General features: G+C 38.8%; 1 protein-coding gene across 1 annotated transcript in view; it reads left to right on the top strand.

Moving 5' to 3' along the window:
- The window catches only part of ryr2b (ryanodine receptor 2b (cardiac)), an 88,625-nt gene that overhangs the window by 27,674 nt on the left and 46,592 nt on the right, over window positions 1-14,359 (top strand). Inside the window, 19 exon segments of the mRNA XM_038737678.1 lie at window positions 120-234; window positions 521-681; window positions 925-1,084; window positions 1,217-1,303; window positions 1,474-1,700; window positions 1,982-2,195; window positions 2,288-2,875; window positions 3,023-3,223; window positions 5,371-5,482; window positions 5,726-5,863; window positions 7,068-7,344; window positions 7,506-7,620; window positions 7,825-7,957; window positions 8,357-8,460; window positions 9,080-9,215; window positions 9,935-10,121; window positions 11,637-11,748; window positions 13,441-13,561; window positions 13,745-13,914. Of these exon segments, the coding sequence (XP_038593606.1) occupies window positions 120-234; window positions 521-681; window positions 925-1,084; window positions 1,217-1,303; window positions 1,474-1,700; window positions 1,982-2,195; window positions 2,288-2,875; window positions 3,023-3,223; window positions 5,371-5,482; window positions 5,726-5,863; window positions 7,068-7,344; window positions 7,506-7,620; window positions 7,825-7,957; window positions 8,357-8,460; window positions 9,080-9,215; window positions 9,935-10,121; window positions 11,637-11,748; window positions 13,441-13,561; window positions 13,745-13,914 (3,358 nt within the window).

Genomic DNA, 14,359 nt, shown 5'->3' with positions numbered 1-14,359 from the left:
AAACAGAAGAAAATAAAATAGCAGACACCCTGTGTATCTCACATACAGTACATACAGTAAGAATTAATCTGCAAAGTTAATTGTACGATGTACAAATTCATGTGTTTCTGTTCTGTAAGGTTCATGCTGAAGAGGACTAAACCAGGCCTGGTCAGCAGCAACTCATCTGCGCGGCTTCTAGAAGATGTTGTAGCTGACAAAGATAACTATGATCACCTTATGCAGAGCTCCAGAGTAAGACTAATTAATCTCATCATAACCACATAACATGCCAAAGAATCAACACTAACAAGAAAACCAAACATTTTTACAATTATTTCGAAAATACTTAATAATAGACAGACAGATATATTTGGACATTTTGCTGCCTCAGAGTGCTCTAAAATGAGAATAAAAAGCACTACAGGGCTTATGAACATGCACTGTGCTTCAGTTCTTTGCTGGTAGATGTAATTACCAGCCACTGTGGAAAAAAAACAACGCAGAATATCAATGACACCAGCTGACATCTCTTTTTCAGTATTATTACTCAGTGAGGGTTCTTCCAGGCCAGGAGCCGTTCAATGTGTGGGTAGGCTGGGTGACCTCTGACTTTCATCAACATGACACGACTTTTGACCCTGGCAATGTCAACACAGTGACAGTCACCCTTGGAGATGACAGCGGTAAAGTCCAGGAAAGGTTAATATACACTAAGACCAATATATTCGTGGTAAAATAATTTAAACACTATTTGCAGAGAATTATTTTTCTTACACCATAATCATAATAAAACGGACTATGTTATGAAATTCTGTTTATTGTATTACAGAAGCACTTGTATCATACTGAACTTAATTGCAATATTAACTCTTCCATCCCCTTAAATTCACTGGTCATTCTGTTGAGTTCTCATAACAAAAGTATCCCTGTCCGTTTGCACAGTGTGAAGCGGTGTAACTGTTACATGGTTTGTGCTGGAGAGGCAACGGGCTTGTCTCAGAGTCGGAGAAGTGCAGGGTTGGAAATTGGCTGTTTAATCGACACAGCCACCGGGCTGCTTACCTTTACCTCCAGTGGAGTGGAGATGGCCATCTTCTACCAGGTAGGTCACACATGAATCTATTTGATTTATTCATGCAAGTCAGTATTTTCTGTTGATGCAATACATTTACGTAAATTAATCTAAATTGAATATACATTAAACATAAGGTAATGCTGTTTCACTGCCAATCAGGTGGAAGCCAGTACAAAGCTGTTTCCTGCTGTTTTTGTCAAGCCCACCACCAGCAACATGTTTCAGTTTGAACTGGGATGCATTAAGGTAAAGGAACTTTTAACTATTTAATCCTGTCAGAGACATTAGAAATTAAATTAATGAACAGTTCAGTGTTGAGGATTTTCTACTCTGTGAGTAGTGGCTGTGTTTTATTGTTTAAAAATATTTCGTACTCTGTTACACCACTCCCTGTATTTGTGTTTCTTTCCATCCAGAATGTGATGCCACTGTCAGCAGGTTTGCTTCGCAGCCAAAGAAAGAATGCCACTCCTCAGTGTCCTCCAAGATTACAGGTCCAACACCTAAGCCCGGTTTCGTGGACCAGAGTACCAGACCGTGCTTTAAAGGTGATGGTGGATCGGCCAGATGAGTGCCATGGCTGGAGAGTCCAATGCTCTGAGCCCCTGCAACTCATGACCCTCCTGATCCCTGATGAAAACAGGTTAAAGAGAAGGAATGACTGTGTTTTTTTTAAATTTGGCTTGCACATTTAAAGTGCACAGGAAGTGATATATGTGTTGTTTCTAATGTTGCTGTCATCCCACATGTCTTTTGTTCCAATGTGATCTTCAAGCATCAGGCAGCACACAATTTACTGTATAAAATGCAACAGACTGTAGTTGCATTTTTTCTTCTTGCCAAATTGTCAACAAGAGCTTTAATTTGATCTTGAGCAAGCAACAACACTGAAATTGCCTTTACTTTTTGATGACAAATGTGTAGGTGTGTTGACATTTTGGAGCTGTCAGAACATGATGACCTTTTGACCTTTCACCATCAAACTCTTCTGCTCTACGGCTCTTTATGCGCCATTGGGAACACCAGAGTTTGCCATGCCATCTGCAGTCACGTGGACCAATCTCAGGTCCTTCATGCCATTCAGAATCCTTACCTTCCGGGTTCACTTCGCTCTGCATTTTACCAGCTACTTATTCAGGTGATAACTTGTTTGACTTAATGTTTTTTCATTCATTGACACCTCGATGAGGAAACTTTGGTCTTAATAAATGAGTATTCTTGTTCTTTTAGGTTCACCTCAGCAGCCACACCACAGCATGTCTCATGATGAACCACGAATACATTGTGCCTATGACTGACCAGACCAGAGAAATCAGCCTATATCCCAGCACTGTTAATGGTGTTAATGGGGGGAGTGGTATTCCCAGCACTAGCCTTAGCACATCCCTTAAACCTCGGATGCATTTCTCATGTCCTTGCTTTGTCAGGAGGGATTGTGCAGTTGAAATAGCCTGCAGAGACAGCCCAGAAATCCCTCTGGACATACTGAAGAACCTGACTGTGGAGATGCTGACTGCCGGAGTATGTGCTGTGGGTCAGGGTGTGAGGGATCCTGTAGGAGGCAGCATTGAGCTTCTGTTGGTTCCCCTAATTAGACTGTTCTACACCCTACTGGTAATGGAAGTATTCAGGGATGAGGATCTAGGGAAAGTTCTGAGACTGATAGAGCCGGGAGTCTTCTCTATAGCCAAAACCCCTGAGGAGGAAGAGGAATCTAGGGATGATGAAAACGAATGGAAGGCGGGCAACAAAAAAGATGACGATACCCATAAACAAGGACTTCTGCAAATGAAGCTTCCAGAAGCTGTCAAACTTGAGGTGAACGAACCATCAGATTTTTTTTGATGTGGTCTTTTTCCTTCTATTGGATAGCATTTTGGATTAGCTTCAGATGCTGAGTTGTTATATTCCTATAAGCAGTTTAAATGAATCCTAAAGGGAGATTTAATAAATTTCTTTCTCCAGCTCTGCCATCTGCTGTCCTACCTGTGTGATTGCCAGGTGCGCCACAGGGTGGAAGCTGTGGTTGCCTTCTCTGACAAGTTTGTGGGTCAGCTACAGGAGAACCAACGCTTTCGCTACAACCAAGTCATGCAAGCACTTAACATGTCCGCCGCTCTCACTGCACGCAAGACCAAGGAATTCCGCTCACCTCCACAGGAGCAGGTTGAATGGGCTGAATTGAAATTGTGATTTTTGATTACAATTTATTGAATTGATTGAAGGATAAGCCCTTGAGATGCAGCATCTCATTTTCAAGGGGGTCCAATAACGCAAATACATAATGAACAAACACAAAACAGAAAGTAAACTACATATATTAAACATATATAGATTACATGCACACCCACTCTCACCCACATCCAACACCCACAGTTAATATAAGGAAAAATAAGAAGTTAAACAATCCTATAAATTCAATTATACCAACTGAAAATCAACTAACATTCAGCCCAAAATCAAATTATAAATTACTCCGAGTGAAAGCCTCATGTATAACAAACCAGCATAGTTACACCTGATGGCATTTATAACATGAACATCCTGTTTTAAGAGACAGAGCTACAGACGACAAGAAGTAGCGAAAAGTGCTGATTTGATCTTAGGGTAGGTTGAAGATTATTCCAATCACACTTTATATTGAAATGATTTCTGTCCGGCTACAGTAAAAGTTCTTGGTATATAAAATAATAAAAAGGGGATGTTGCATCTGTCTGAGTGGATATGGAAATCTACAAGGAACTAAAAATTGTTTCAAGTATGGAGGACAGTTAAAGTAAACACATTTTAAAATAAACATTATCCAGTGAAATTCTTCTTGCTTTAGGCTATAACCAGTTATGTAACTCATACATAGAGCTGTGATGAGTGTTATGTACACCTCAAGACAAATCTACAAAGACAATTAAAAACAACATTAAGAGGGCTAAGATTGGTGTCAGTGGTGTTCATATAACATAATCTGCAGTATCAACTGAGAAATAAATATTTTCCTGACTTGAAATGTAAAACAGTGTATTGATCGGTAAAGAGAACTTAAACAGCCATAGATTGTTTTATGATGAAGTCACTATGCAATTTGAAATTGAGTTTAGGGTCAATCCAAAAGCCAAGATGTTTAAAAGAATCCACTTCATCCATGAGAGACCCATCCTCAAAGTTAATATGCATGAGTAAAGTACTAAGATGATTGTGCCTTGTTCCGAACATCATGTTACAGCACTTCTTTTAATTTAATACCAATTTATACATGTGAAGCCAGTTTTGAACCAAATTGAATTGAATTCAGCTTGTAAGGAGTTCTGTATTTTTAATATATCTGATTCCGAGGTTTAAATAACTATCATTAGCGTACAGATGCACTGAGCAATTTTATTTTATTTTATTTTTTTTACAGATTTTGGATAAATCTTTGATGAAAATAGAAAAAAGGAGGGGTCCCAAAGTGGACCCTTGGGGGACTCCCTTGTCAAGCAGTAAATAATCTGACTGGGAACCATGATAAACAACACACTGATGTCTCCTGTGAAGATAAGCATTAAACCAGAGAAGAACATTTTGATGCAAACCAATAGAATAAAGTTTATCAAGCAGCAGGTATTGATCAACCATATCAAAGGCCTTAGAAAGGTCAATAAAGATAGCACCACTATGTTGGCCTTTGTCAAATGCTGAGAACACATCGTTAGTGAACTTTAAAAGAGCTGTGGTGGTTGAAAAATCTGATCTAAAGCCAAACTGATTAGAGGATAAGATATTGTACTGTTTAAGATATTGTGATAATTGACTTAAAATTAATTTCTCAAAGATTTTGGCAATAGAACAGATTATAGAGATTGGACAGTAGTTGTTCACATCAGATGGGTCTCCACCTTTGAGCAGAGGAGTAACTCGAGCACAAGGAGAAAAGAAAAGGACAGGTTGAATAAATCAGCAAGTGAATATGAGTGAGTAAATATTGCTTCAGGACCGTCAGAACCCGCACTGCTATTTTCTTTTAACTCGCAAATGATCATAGGCATGATTGATCTAAAACAGAATGCACCAGTGGAGAAGATCATGCTGGAAAACTCGCAGTATCATGGGAGTTTCTGATTTTCTAACTACTAATTGAAGAAAAATGCTGATTAAAAGCACTAGAAATAAGTAAAGGATCCGAAATAATGGCATTATCAATTTGTATTTGATTCACAGAGTTTTATAAGTATATGGTTCAAATGATTGCAGAATTGTCTAGGATTTTGAAAGTCTGGTGAAATACATTTCTTAGTTTATTGTCTATGCTGTTGGTGTCATTTACAACCTGTCTTTAGATCAACATGCTGCTGAGCTTCAGAGAGGATGAGCAGAAGGAGAACTGTCCTTGTCCAGTGGAAATCCAACAGCTCCTGCAAGACTTCCATCACCTCCTCAACACACACTGTGGTTGGAACAGTCTTTATTAATCTTCATTGAGCCTGGAAACTATGAAAAAGCTCTGAGAAGGCACTTACCCAGATTGCCACTACAAAAATGTCATCTTATTAGCTGTAATAATAACTGGATAGGATAGTTGTATAAACTTTTTTATGATACCATATTGTAATATACATTTAATTATCTATTCTGTGTGTAGTATGAAGGGACTACATCATTTCATTGAAATTACCTTGATATCTGATTGTGCAGGCATTGAATTGGACAATGACAAAGAGGATGAAGAGGAGGATGCTAAGATGTCTGTAAAAGATCGACTTCTCAGTCTAGTGGTGAGAGTCACTGGACTGAAGACACCCATAGAAGTGGAGGAGAGACCGCAGAGTGTCAGTAAGTGCATCTGTCTTGTTAAAACCCTGTCTTTGTCTCACTTTGTGCGTTTTGGATACTGTGCTCTCCAAAACGGTAGGATTTTATCACTCTTACATGCCCTAATAATTTACCATTTGTATGGGATCATGCAACATTTTTTGGTTCAGGACCGTTACCATATACACTGAACAAAATTATAAATGCAATACTTTTGTTTTTGCCCCCATTCATCATTAGCTGAACTTAAAGATCTAAGACTTTCTCTGTTTGAACAAAAGGCCTATTTCTCTCAAATATTGTTCACAAATCTGTCAAAATCTGTGTTAGTGAGTACTTCTCCTTTGTCGAGATAATCCATCCATCTCACAGGTGTGGCATACCAAGATGCTGATCAAACAGCATGGATATTGCACAGGTGTGCCTTAGGGTGGCCACAATAAAAAGCCACAGATGTTGCAAGTTTTGAGGGAGCGTGCAATTGGTATGCTGACTACAGGAATGTCCACCAGAGCTGTTGCCTGTGAGTTGAATGTTCATTTCTCTACCATAAGCCGTCTCCAAAGGCGTTTCAGAGAATTTGGCAGTATATCCAACCTCAAAACCGCAGACCACGTGTAACCACACCAGCCCAGGACCTCCACATCCAGCATCTTCACCTCCAAGATCATCTGAGACCAGCCACCCGGACAGCTGCTGCTACAATCGGTTTGCATAACCAAAGAATTTCTGCACAGACTGTCAGGAACCGTCTCAGGGAAGCTCATCTGCATGCTCGTCGTCCTCATCTGGGTCTCGACCTGATTGCACAGTCATTGAAGAGGACTGGACCAACATTCCACAGGCCACAAACAAGAACCTGATCAACTCTATGTGAAGGAGATGTGTTTTACTGCATGAGGAAAATGGTGGTCACACCAGATACTGACTAGTTTCCGGGTTTCTGGGTTTTAATAAGAGAGAGGTTTGGTGAAAGTGGACATGTGAATGAAAATATAATTTTGAATTCAGCCACTGACCTCTATTGTAGCAGGTACAAACAAATATTTGTCAGCTAACTATCTATTAATGTAACACCACAAAAAAATATATATATATCCCAAAAATGACATGGCATATCTAGTATCTCTCTCACAATACTGCACATCTCACAGCAAAAAAAACCACAAGGGTAAGCTTCCACTCTTCTAGTAATTATTCTTTTCACCTGCTGGTACTTTTCCAGAGTCCCTCAAAAAGCTGATCTCTGAGACGATGGTGCACTGGGCTCAAGAGACTGAGATAGAGGACCCGGAACTGGTTAGGGCTGTCTTCAGATTGCTGCACTGCCAGTATCAGGGCCTTGGGGGCCAAATGGCAGGAACCCTCTGCAGAACCTATACCATCAGCCAGGATTCAGTAGAGGACACCATGGCTCTCCTGTCCTCCCTGAGCCAAATTCGCTCTCTCCTTAGTGTTTGCATGGGGAAAGAAGAGGAGAGACTGATGATCAGAAGACTAGGGTAGGGGGAGATTTGCAATGCCACATGGGTTCGCTTCTATTGACATTAATTATTGTGACCATGTGTAATTATTTGTATTGATTTATTTCTAACACATATGCATCATAATACCATCTGGAAAGTATTCTCACTGTTTTTTGTCTTTTTTGTCTTATGTACAGAGACCTTATGAATAATAAAATTTTCTACCAGCACCCCAACCTAATGAGGGCATTGGGGATGCATGAGACTGTGATGGAGGTGATGGTCAATGTTCTAGGAGATGGGGAATCAAAGGTGACAGATACATTCAAATTTACAGTGATAATATGTGCAATAAAAGAAGCAGGTCTTTTTGTGGAAGTCAAATGTAAAATGTTTTCTGCCTGGTGTGCATCAGTAATAGGGCAATACTCCTGCCGGACAGTCCGTTTATTTTATACCATCTACCTCCTCACATTTTTTTTTTTTTAAATCCATGCATTCATTTTCTTTTGTTAGGAGATTACATTTCCCAAGATGGTGGCCAGCTGCTGTCGATTCCTGTGTTATTTTTGCCGAATCAGCCGCCACAATCAGGGAGCCCTTTTTGACCACCTCAGCTACCTGCTGGAAAACAGCAGTGTTGGACTAGGTAAATCTTGTCAGTCTGTCTCTGTGTATGTGGTGTGCAAAGTTACAGAAACTCCTATAAAAATGTGCTGTGATCTATTAAAATACAATAACCCTTTATTAGACAATAGAACTTGATAGGTTTGTAGTGCTGTTGAATGGATGGCAATACATGTTAAACATGTGACATTGAAAGTTTTACTATGGTAGTTTACTAAGAAAAAACTGCAGGACTGTTGTACTGAACTGCACAGATGCAGTATATGTGCTAGTTTCTGACCCTTTTACTCTTTGCACATAAGGAAATTGAGGGCTGTAATAACCTTGGGAAGGTGTTACCGTAAGAAACCTCCAGTATACTAACATTATATATAGTTTGAATTTGTTAGCATTCAGATTGTTTTATGCATTCGTCCCTTAGCTTCACCTTCCATGCGTGGGGCCACTCCTCTGGATGTGGCAGCAGCCTCTGTTATGGATAATAATGAACTGGCCTTAGCGTTGAGGGAACCTGACCTAGGGAAGGTGAGTTCATATACTGTGCCCTCCTTTACAGTACTGCTGTTAATAGTCTCCTATATGTCTTGTATATATAGATAAGTGCTCTGCTCTGTAATGAACATGCTCTGCTATTCTATATTATTTTGCACTCCTGTTTCACTCATCTCTGTTGTGTTTGGGTGTTTGGGTTGCACTGTCACTGTCTGTGAAACCTTTTCTCTGTTTATAATATTCTCCCTTGTTATTCCTCCTCCTTCCTGTGCAGCCTGCAAATGCGCATGTGCTATCAATTTAAGTAATTGAAGAAAACGGTCTTCTCACATTGAATGGTTTTCTTTGTTCAATAATACTGTATATTTAGGTAGGTGACATGCAGCAATACATAGCTGTAGTGTCTGATGATGACATTTGAGCAACACACTGTACATCATAAGTGACCACTTGCACTACTACAAGTAGTTATCTGAAGTCAAATGAGTGCAAAACTTAAATCATATTTATTAGTTCACTAAGAAAGCCATAATGTTGAGACAGCAGAGATTCAACTTGAAGGGAAAAATATGTTTGTCTTGCTCTATTTCATTGTTTTTACAGTTGCTGCAATAACCCAGTATCTGTAAAGCAAATCTAATCTACTATCCAGGTGGTTCAGTACCTTGCTGGCTGTGGTCTCCAGAGCTGTCCAATGCTATTGGCAAAAGGCTATCCTGATATTGGATGGAATCCTGTTGAGGGCGAGCGTTACCTGAATTTTCTACGTTTTGCTGTCTTCTGCAATGGTAACCTGTTAGTTCTATCCCATAACATTAGTGACCTGTGATATCTTCAATGACAAAATATCAGTGCCAGTTGTTTGCACAAGCTCTGCTTAGAATTGTGTTGTGTGTTGTTTGGATGATTCCAGTCAGTTTATGTCATTCAAAATGTATTATAAATATTATAAATATTCATGTCCCATTACAGAAACTTGGTTATTTTAGTTAGTATTATTTATTTATTTATATATTCAGTTTGTAACCTATTCACGGCATTTATCGTTTCTTGGATATTTGCTACAGTGGTGCCAATAAAGCTAATTTGAATTTTAGTTAATAAAAAGGCTGCATCATTATATGCTCAATTAAGTAATAGAGGCTCTTTTACTATTGATTTTTCTTACTCTGAACCGGTGCCCAGAAGACCGTTCACATTGTCCTTGAGGGTAATGACAGTTAAGCCAAATGGCATTTGCTTTCCATACCATTAGCTTCTGAGTAATTTCAGGGGTACCTCTTTTCTCTCCCTCTGTATGAGCTGTAAATATATGAAACTGGGTAGCATTAATATAATGATCATCTTGATGTGTTTTCAGTTTATTCATTTCATGTACTATAAATTCACTGAGAATCTCTGATGGAAAAAGGTTCTAAAACAAACAAATGCTCTCCCATACACAGTCCACACTTTTACCCAGTACATGATGGTTATTCTTCATCTTGTATGTATTCCTTGATCACAGGTGAGAGTGTAGAGGAGAATGCTTATGTGGTGTTGAGGTTGCTGATTCGTCGGCCTGAGTGTTTTGGCCCTGCCCTGCAAGGTGATGGGGGACACGGTCTCCTAGCAGCCATGAAGGAAGCCATTAGGATCTCAAAGGACCCTTCTATGGACGGACCTTGTACCACTTACCAGTCCAACAGAACACTGTCAGTATTAGATGCTGAATACTGCAATTTTTTGACATGTTCTATCAGGTATCACCAATTTGATAATGCTGCGTACAAATGTACTTTGATTCAAGAAAGTAATGTTAAGATTACAGATTGCAAACAATTAAATAGTTTTAATGCATTACATTTTTTTTTATTTTATATTGTAGAGAAATGCTCATCAGTTTTTTTTATTTTTTATTTCTCATCCATTTCTCATTTTCCCACACCAGTTTGGTTGACTGTGCATTAGGGCTGCACGATACTGGGGGGGAAAAAAAACATTGCAATAGTTTTCTTTTCTGTGATATATATTGCAATATGAAGAAATACATGAATTTTTACCAGGTGACTTCAGTTGCTCTATTTGAAAAGAATTAATCATCCTAAAATCATTGGGGTGATTTTGTAGGGAAAATGCGTAGAATAAGCTGAAAAATGTCTTTTTAGTCTGAAGACTTTTGTTTAAGAACAAACCCTCCTTTCTTGAGCTTTAACGCAGTAAACATACTTTAAACAAAATGATAAAAATAAAAGTGCAGCTTGGGCGGGGCCTATTTTGGCTGTTTAATAAACTGATCGTTGTGATTGGTGGTTCGCTGTGCATGCAGGCCCTGCTTGTCACTCAATAGCAACAAACTCTGTGTATCCAAGAAACCTTAAATCGAATAAAAATCGAAAATGAGAACCAAGCAAGTTTTCCATTTCAATCAAGCAGCAAAAAAGTTGTGGTGGTTGACTTAATTTGACTTACTTGATATTGCATTTTTCTGCAATGTGACTGTTGCGCATGGACACATTGCGATGACGATGTTGAAACGATATATTGTGCAGCCCTACTGTCCATTGTAAGTTTATTGGCAATGGCGAATCAAAGTTCAAAATCATTCAATTTAAGCAGCATAAAGAGGTTTTGTATTTGAAGAAGAATTTTATTGGCAAAATATATCAACTATACAGTGAAAACAATGTATATTCAGTTTATTTAATTCAATTATTAACTTGTTTTCAAATTGTTTGTTTTAAATACAGACAATGGAAAATCACCTATACTGTATTTAATGAAACACTGTATTGGGGGTAAGGCTATTCAGCACTGTTTCCTTATGTCTTATCGTAATAAGAGTAATTTTCTCTCTGGCTTTTTTGAGCATTTCTTGGCTGGACCACAGCATCTGTGTTCAGCCAACCTGCCCTTGGTAAATAGAGGTTCAATAACCTAAATACAAAATTGCAACAATTTAATGACACTGATTATTTTTAAGATGCATCATTCAGGATTTATTTGGAGTGGGAGCTGACTGCTGCTCTGTCTGCATGTCCTTTATGTCTGTAATTGTCAGAATTGTAAATAAATAGTAAGGTCATTAGAAATTAGGAGGAAAGACCTTATCTTGCCCGGCTAACGGGCTGCTTTATTTAGGGATAATCAATCATTTGATTCAGTTCAAAATCTTTAATGATTTATTTTAGTTCCTGACAAGCTTTGACCGTTATGATTGTTTCCTGTAGCAGAGACGTTGCCCAGGACATTGATGATGACCTCATTCACATGGGGCACGCCATCATGACCTTCTACTCAGCCCTTATCGACTTACTGGGGCGTTGTGCTCCAGAGATGCATGTGAGTGTTTTTTTTCCCAGCCTTCAGCAGCCCTTCTGCATCAATATCCAATAATGTCGGAAACAATAAAGCCTAATGGAGAAAGTCTGCTTTTTAAAGAACGAGTCAGGGAAAAACAAAAAAAGACTTTACCTTTCCACAGAATGCCCTGGTCCACATACTGCACTTTTAGACAACTGAAAACAGAGACATTTAACTGTGTGTATTTGCTTGACAACAGATTTCCTGCATCAATACCAGTGACAACGTTATTCAGCTTAGGGAGTGAGCACCTGACTGTCAACATAAGCCCCTGATAAAAATTACCTTTTGAAAAGATGATGAAAAGATTTATTTTGCCTTTTACAATGGCATTAAAGTACAAGACAAAACAAGACAACAAGGTATTTTCTGTCACAACTTTAAAACACAAAGGCAATTCCATTCCAAAAATCCATTAATACCATAATGAATCCATTAAAACCTTTAAAAGATAAAAGAATAGCAAATAAAATTGTTGGTAAAAGAACTTTTTCCAAAGGCAAATAAAAAAAACAACATTTTAAACTAGGGCTGGGCACATTAACAGGATATTATCTCCTTAACGCATTAATTAAGCACGTTAACACAGTTTATATTATTATTTTGAAAGTCTGTTGCTCACTGGTTCTGAATACACATAGTCAAACCATGGGTCACAGGGTTGGGATGTTGATCAGCCTGCAAATCACCCACCCAAACAAGCAGCGGAGAGAGGCTTTGGGAGACTACGTTGGATGTAGTGTGTGGGAGATGTAGATAAACAAATGCAAGACAAGCGATCAAATGCCATACCGAAGTTGATAGCTAGACACTGCATGCTGATTAGTATTGGGGAAGATGTCGGTCTTAGGAACGTTCTTAAAATCACGACGTAGACGCTTGCTTTTTCCTCAGTTGAACTGGAGACAAGGCTACATAACTATACCTGATAGGCCTTCATCTAGTTTTGTGGGGATGTCATGTGAAATCCCTCCTGTTGATGTTCTGTTTAGTAAACAGTAATAGATTCTGGGAACTAACAAACAGCGAGGATCAGTCTCTTTTCCAATGATTCGTGCTGCGCGTCGCAAAAAAACATTTCAAGACAATTCAACTTTGGTGGCGGGCGTGTGCGTGAGGCGACCACTTCACCTCAGTCTAACGGGGACACTTGCTACTGAACATAGTTTATGCTGCTACCTGATAAAAGAAAAATGTTTCTGCTGATACCTGTTCAGAAAAAAACAAGAAAACAGATTCATGTATGTTAACCTGTTGCTCAGAAGGTGCCTGTTATGATCGTGGCTCTGGACTCTAACTTGTTTTAACCAACTATGAAAGGTAATGCCCTGGCAGTGGCAAATAGCTTTGGTTTTATATTTGATTTGATTACATTAATGTTTACGTTGAGATTTACAAGAAATACACTACTTTAGAATTTATTAATCAAATTTTGCACATAACTGTGCGATTAATTGCCATAAAAAAAAATTTTGCGTTGCCCAGCACTACTTAAAACACTTAAAAATAAATCAGAAAGAGTTAATAAACAACAATGTTCCAGAAAATAAATCCAAAAACAGTCTCTACTCAGTGTCTCCACTTTGACACAAATTACATTTGTGCAGCAAAATGGGCTGCAGCTTTAAATGACTGACCAATAACAGAATCTTGTTCTGAATTTTTGTCCAGTTGATTCAAGGAGGCAAAGGAGAAGCTATCCGCATCAGGGCCATTCTGAGGTCACTCATCCCCATTCAGGATCTTGAAGGAGTCATCAGCATCTCCTTTCAAATACCTTCAGTGTCTAAAGGTGAAATGAGCCTACTTGGCAGTCCAAACCTAGCATGCCTGCTATGTCTGCCTCCTAAATTATAATTGTGTTTAAGATCTTTCTTTTTACTCATGAGCTCCACTCAGAGATTTTCGTAGTCACATTTTCCCTTTTGGCACACGACTGGCCTCTAAAATCTTTACTTTTTATTTGTATGTCCAGATGGTCTATTGGTTGAGCCTGACCTATCCACAGTGTTCTGCCCAGACCACAAGGCAGCTATGGTTCTGTTCTTGGACCGGGTTTACGGCATCAAGAACCAGAGTTTTCTTCTCCACCTACTAGAAGTTGGCTTTCTGCCTGACCTTCAGGCAGCAGTCTCTCTTGACACTGTGAGTAGAGAAAATTATGTTGCCAGCGTAACATTGTAGGAAGTGACCTTCATATTAATCCAAGCTTCACCCCAACACCAATAAAAAATATCAACTTCTCTCCCCACCCCACCCTCCGTCCCTAGCATTGATTATATCATAGCATTACTGTGAAAAATCCTCTTTAACATGACTTCTGATCAACTGCACTGACTTACAAGACATTTTGTTGTCTCAATTTTCCAAAAATAGTTTTAATACATTTATCTGCAGATCATTAATCTAATGTTTAATTACACTTTCTCTATATATTTTTTGATCTCTGGGTTCAGTAAGAGGAAACGTTGTTTGCATTCCTGATCAAGGTCCCCTTTTCTTCTTGCTGTCTCCTCACTCCATCTTTTCTATTTAGTTCCACTTGGGTAATTAGGCTCTGTGTAATAGTCCAATTGGCCTCTCTTTTTCA

Source organism: Micropterus salmoides, unplaced genomic scaffold (assembly GCF_014851395.1).
Source record: "Micropterus salmoides isolate LMB-PRFRI ecotype aquatic unplaced genomic scaffold, ASM1485139v1 Ms_hic_scaffold_22, whole genome shotgun sequence".
Taxonomy (NCBI): Eukaryota; Metazoa; Chordata; class Actinopteri; order Centrarchiformes; family Centrarchidae; genus Micropterus; species Micropterus salmoides.
Note: the sequence above shows the minus strand (reverse complement) of the source record. Positions and strands in the feature narration are given on the sequence as shown.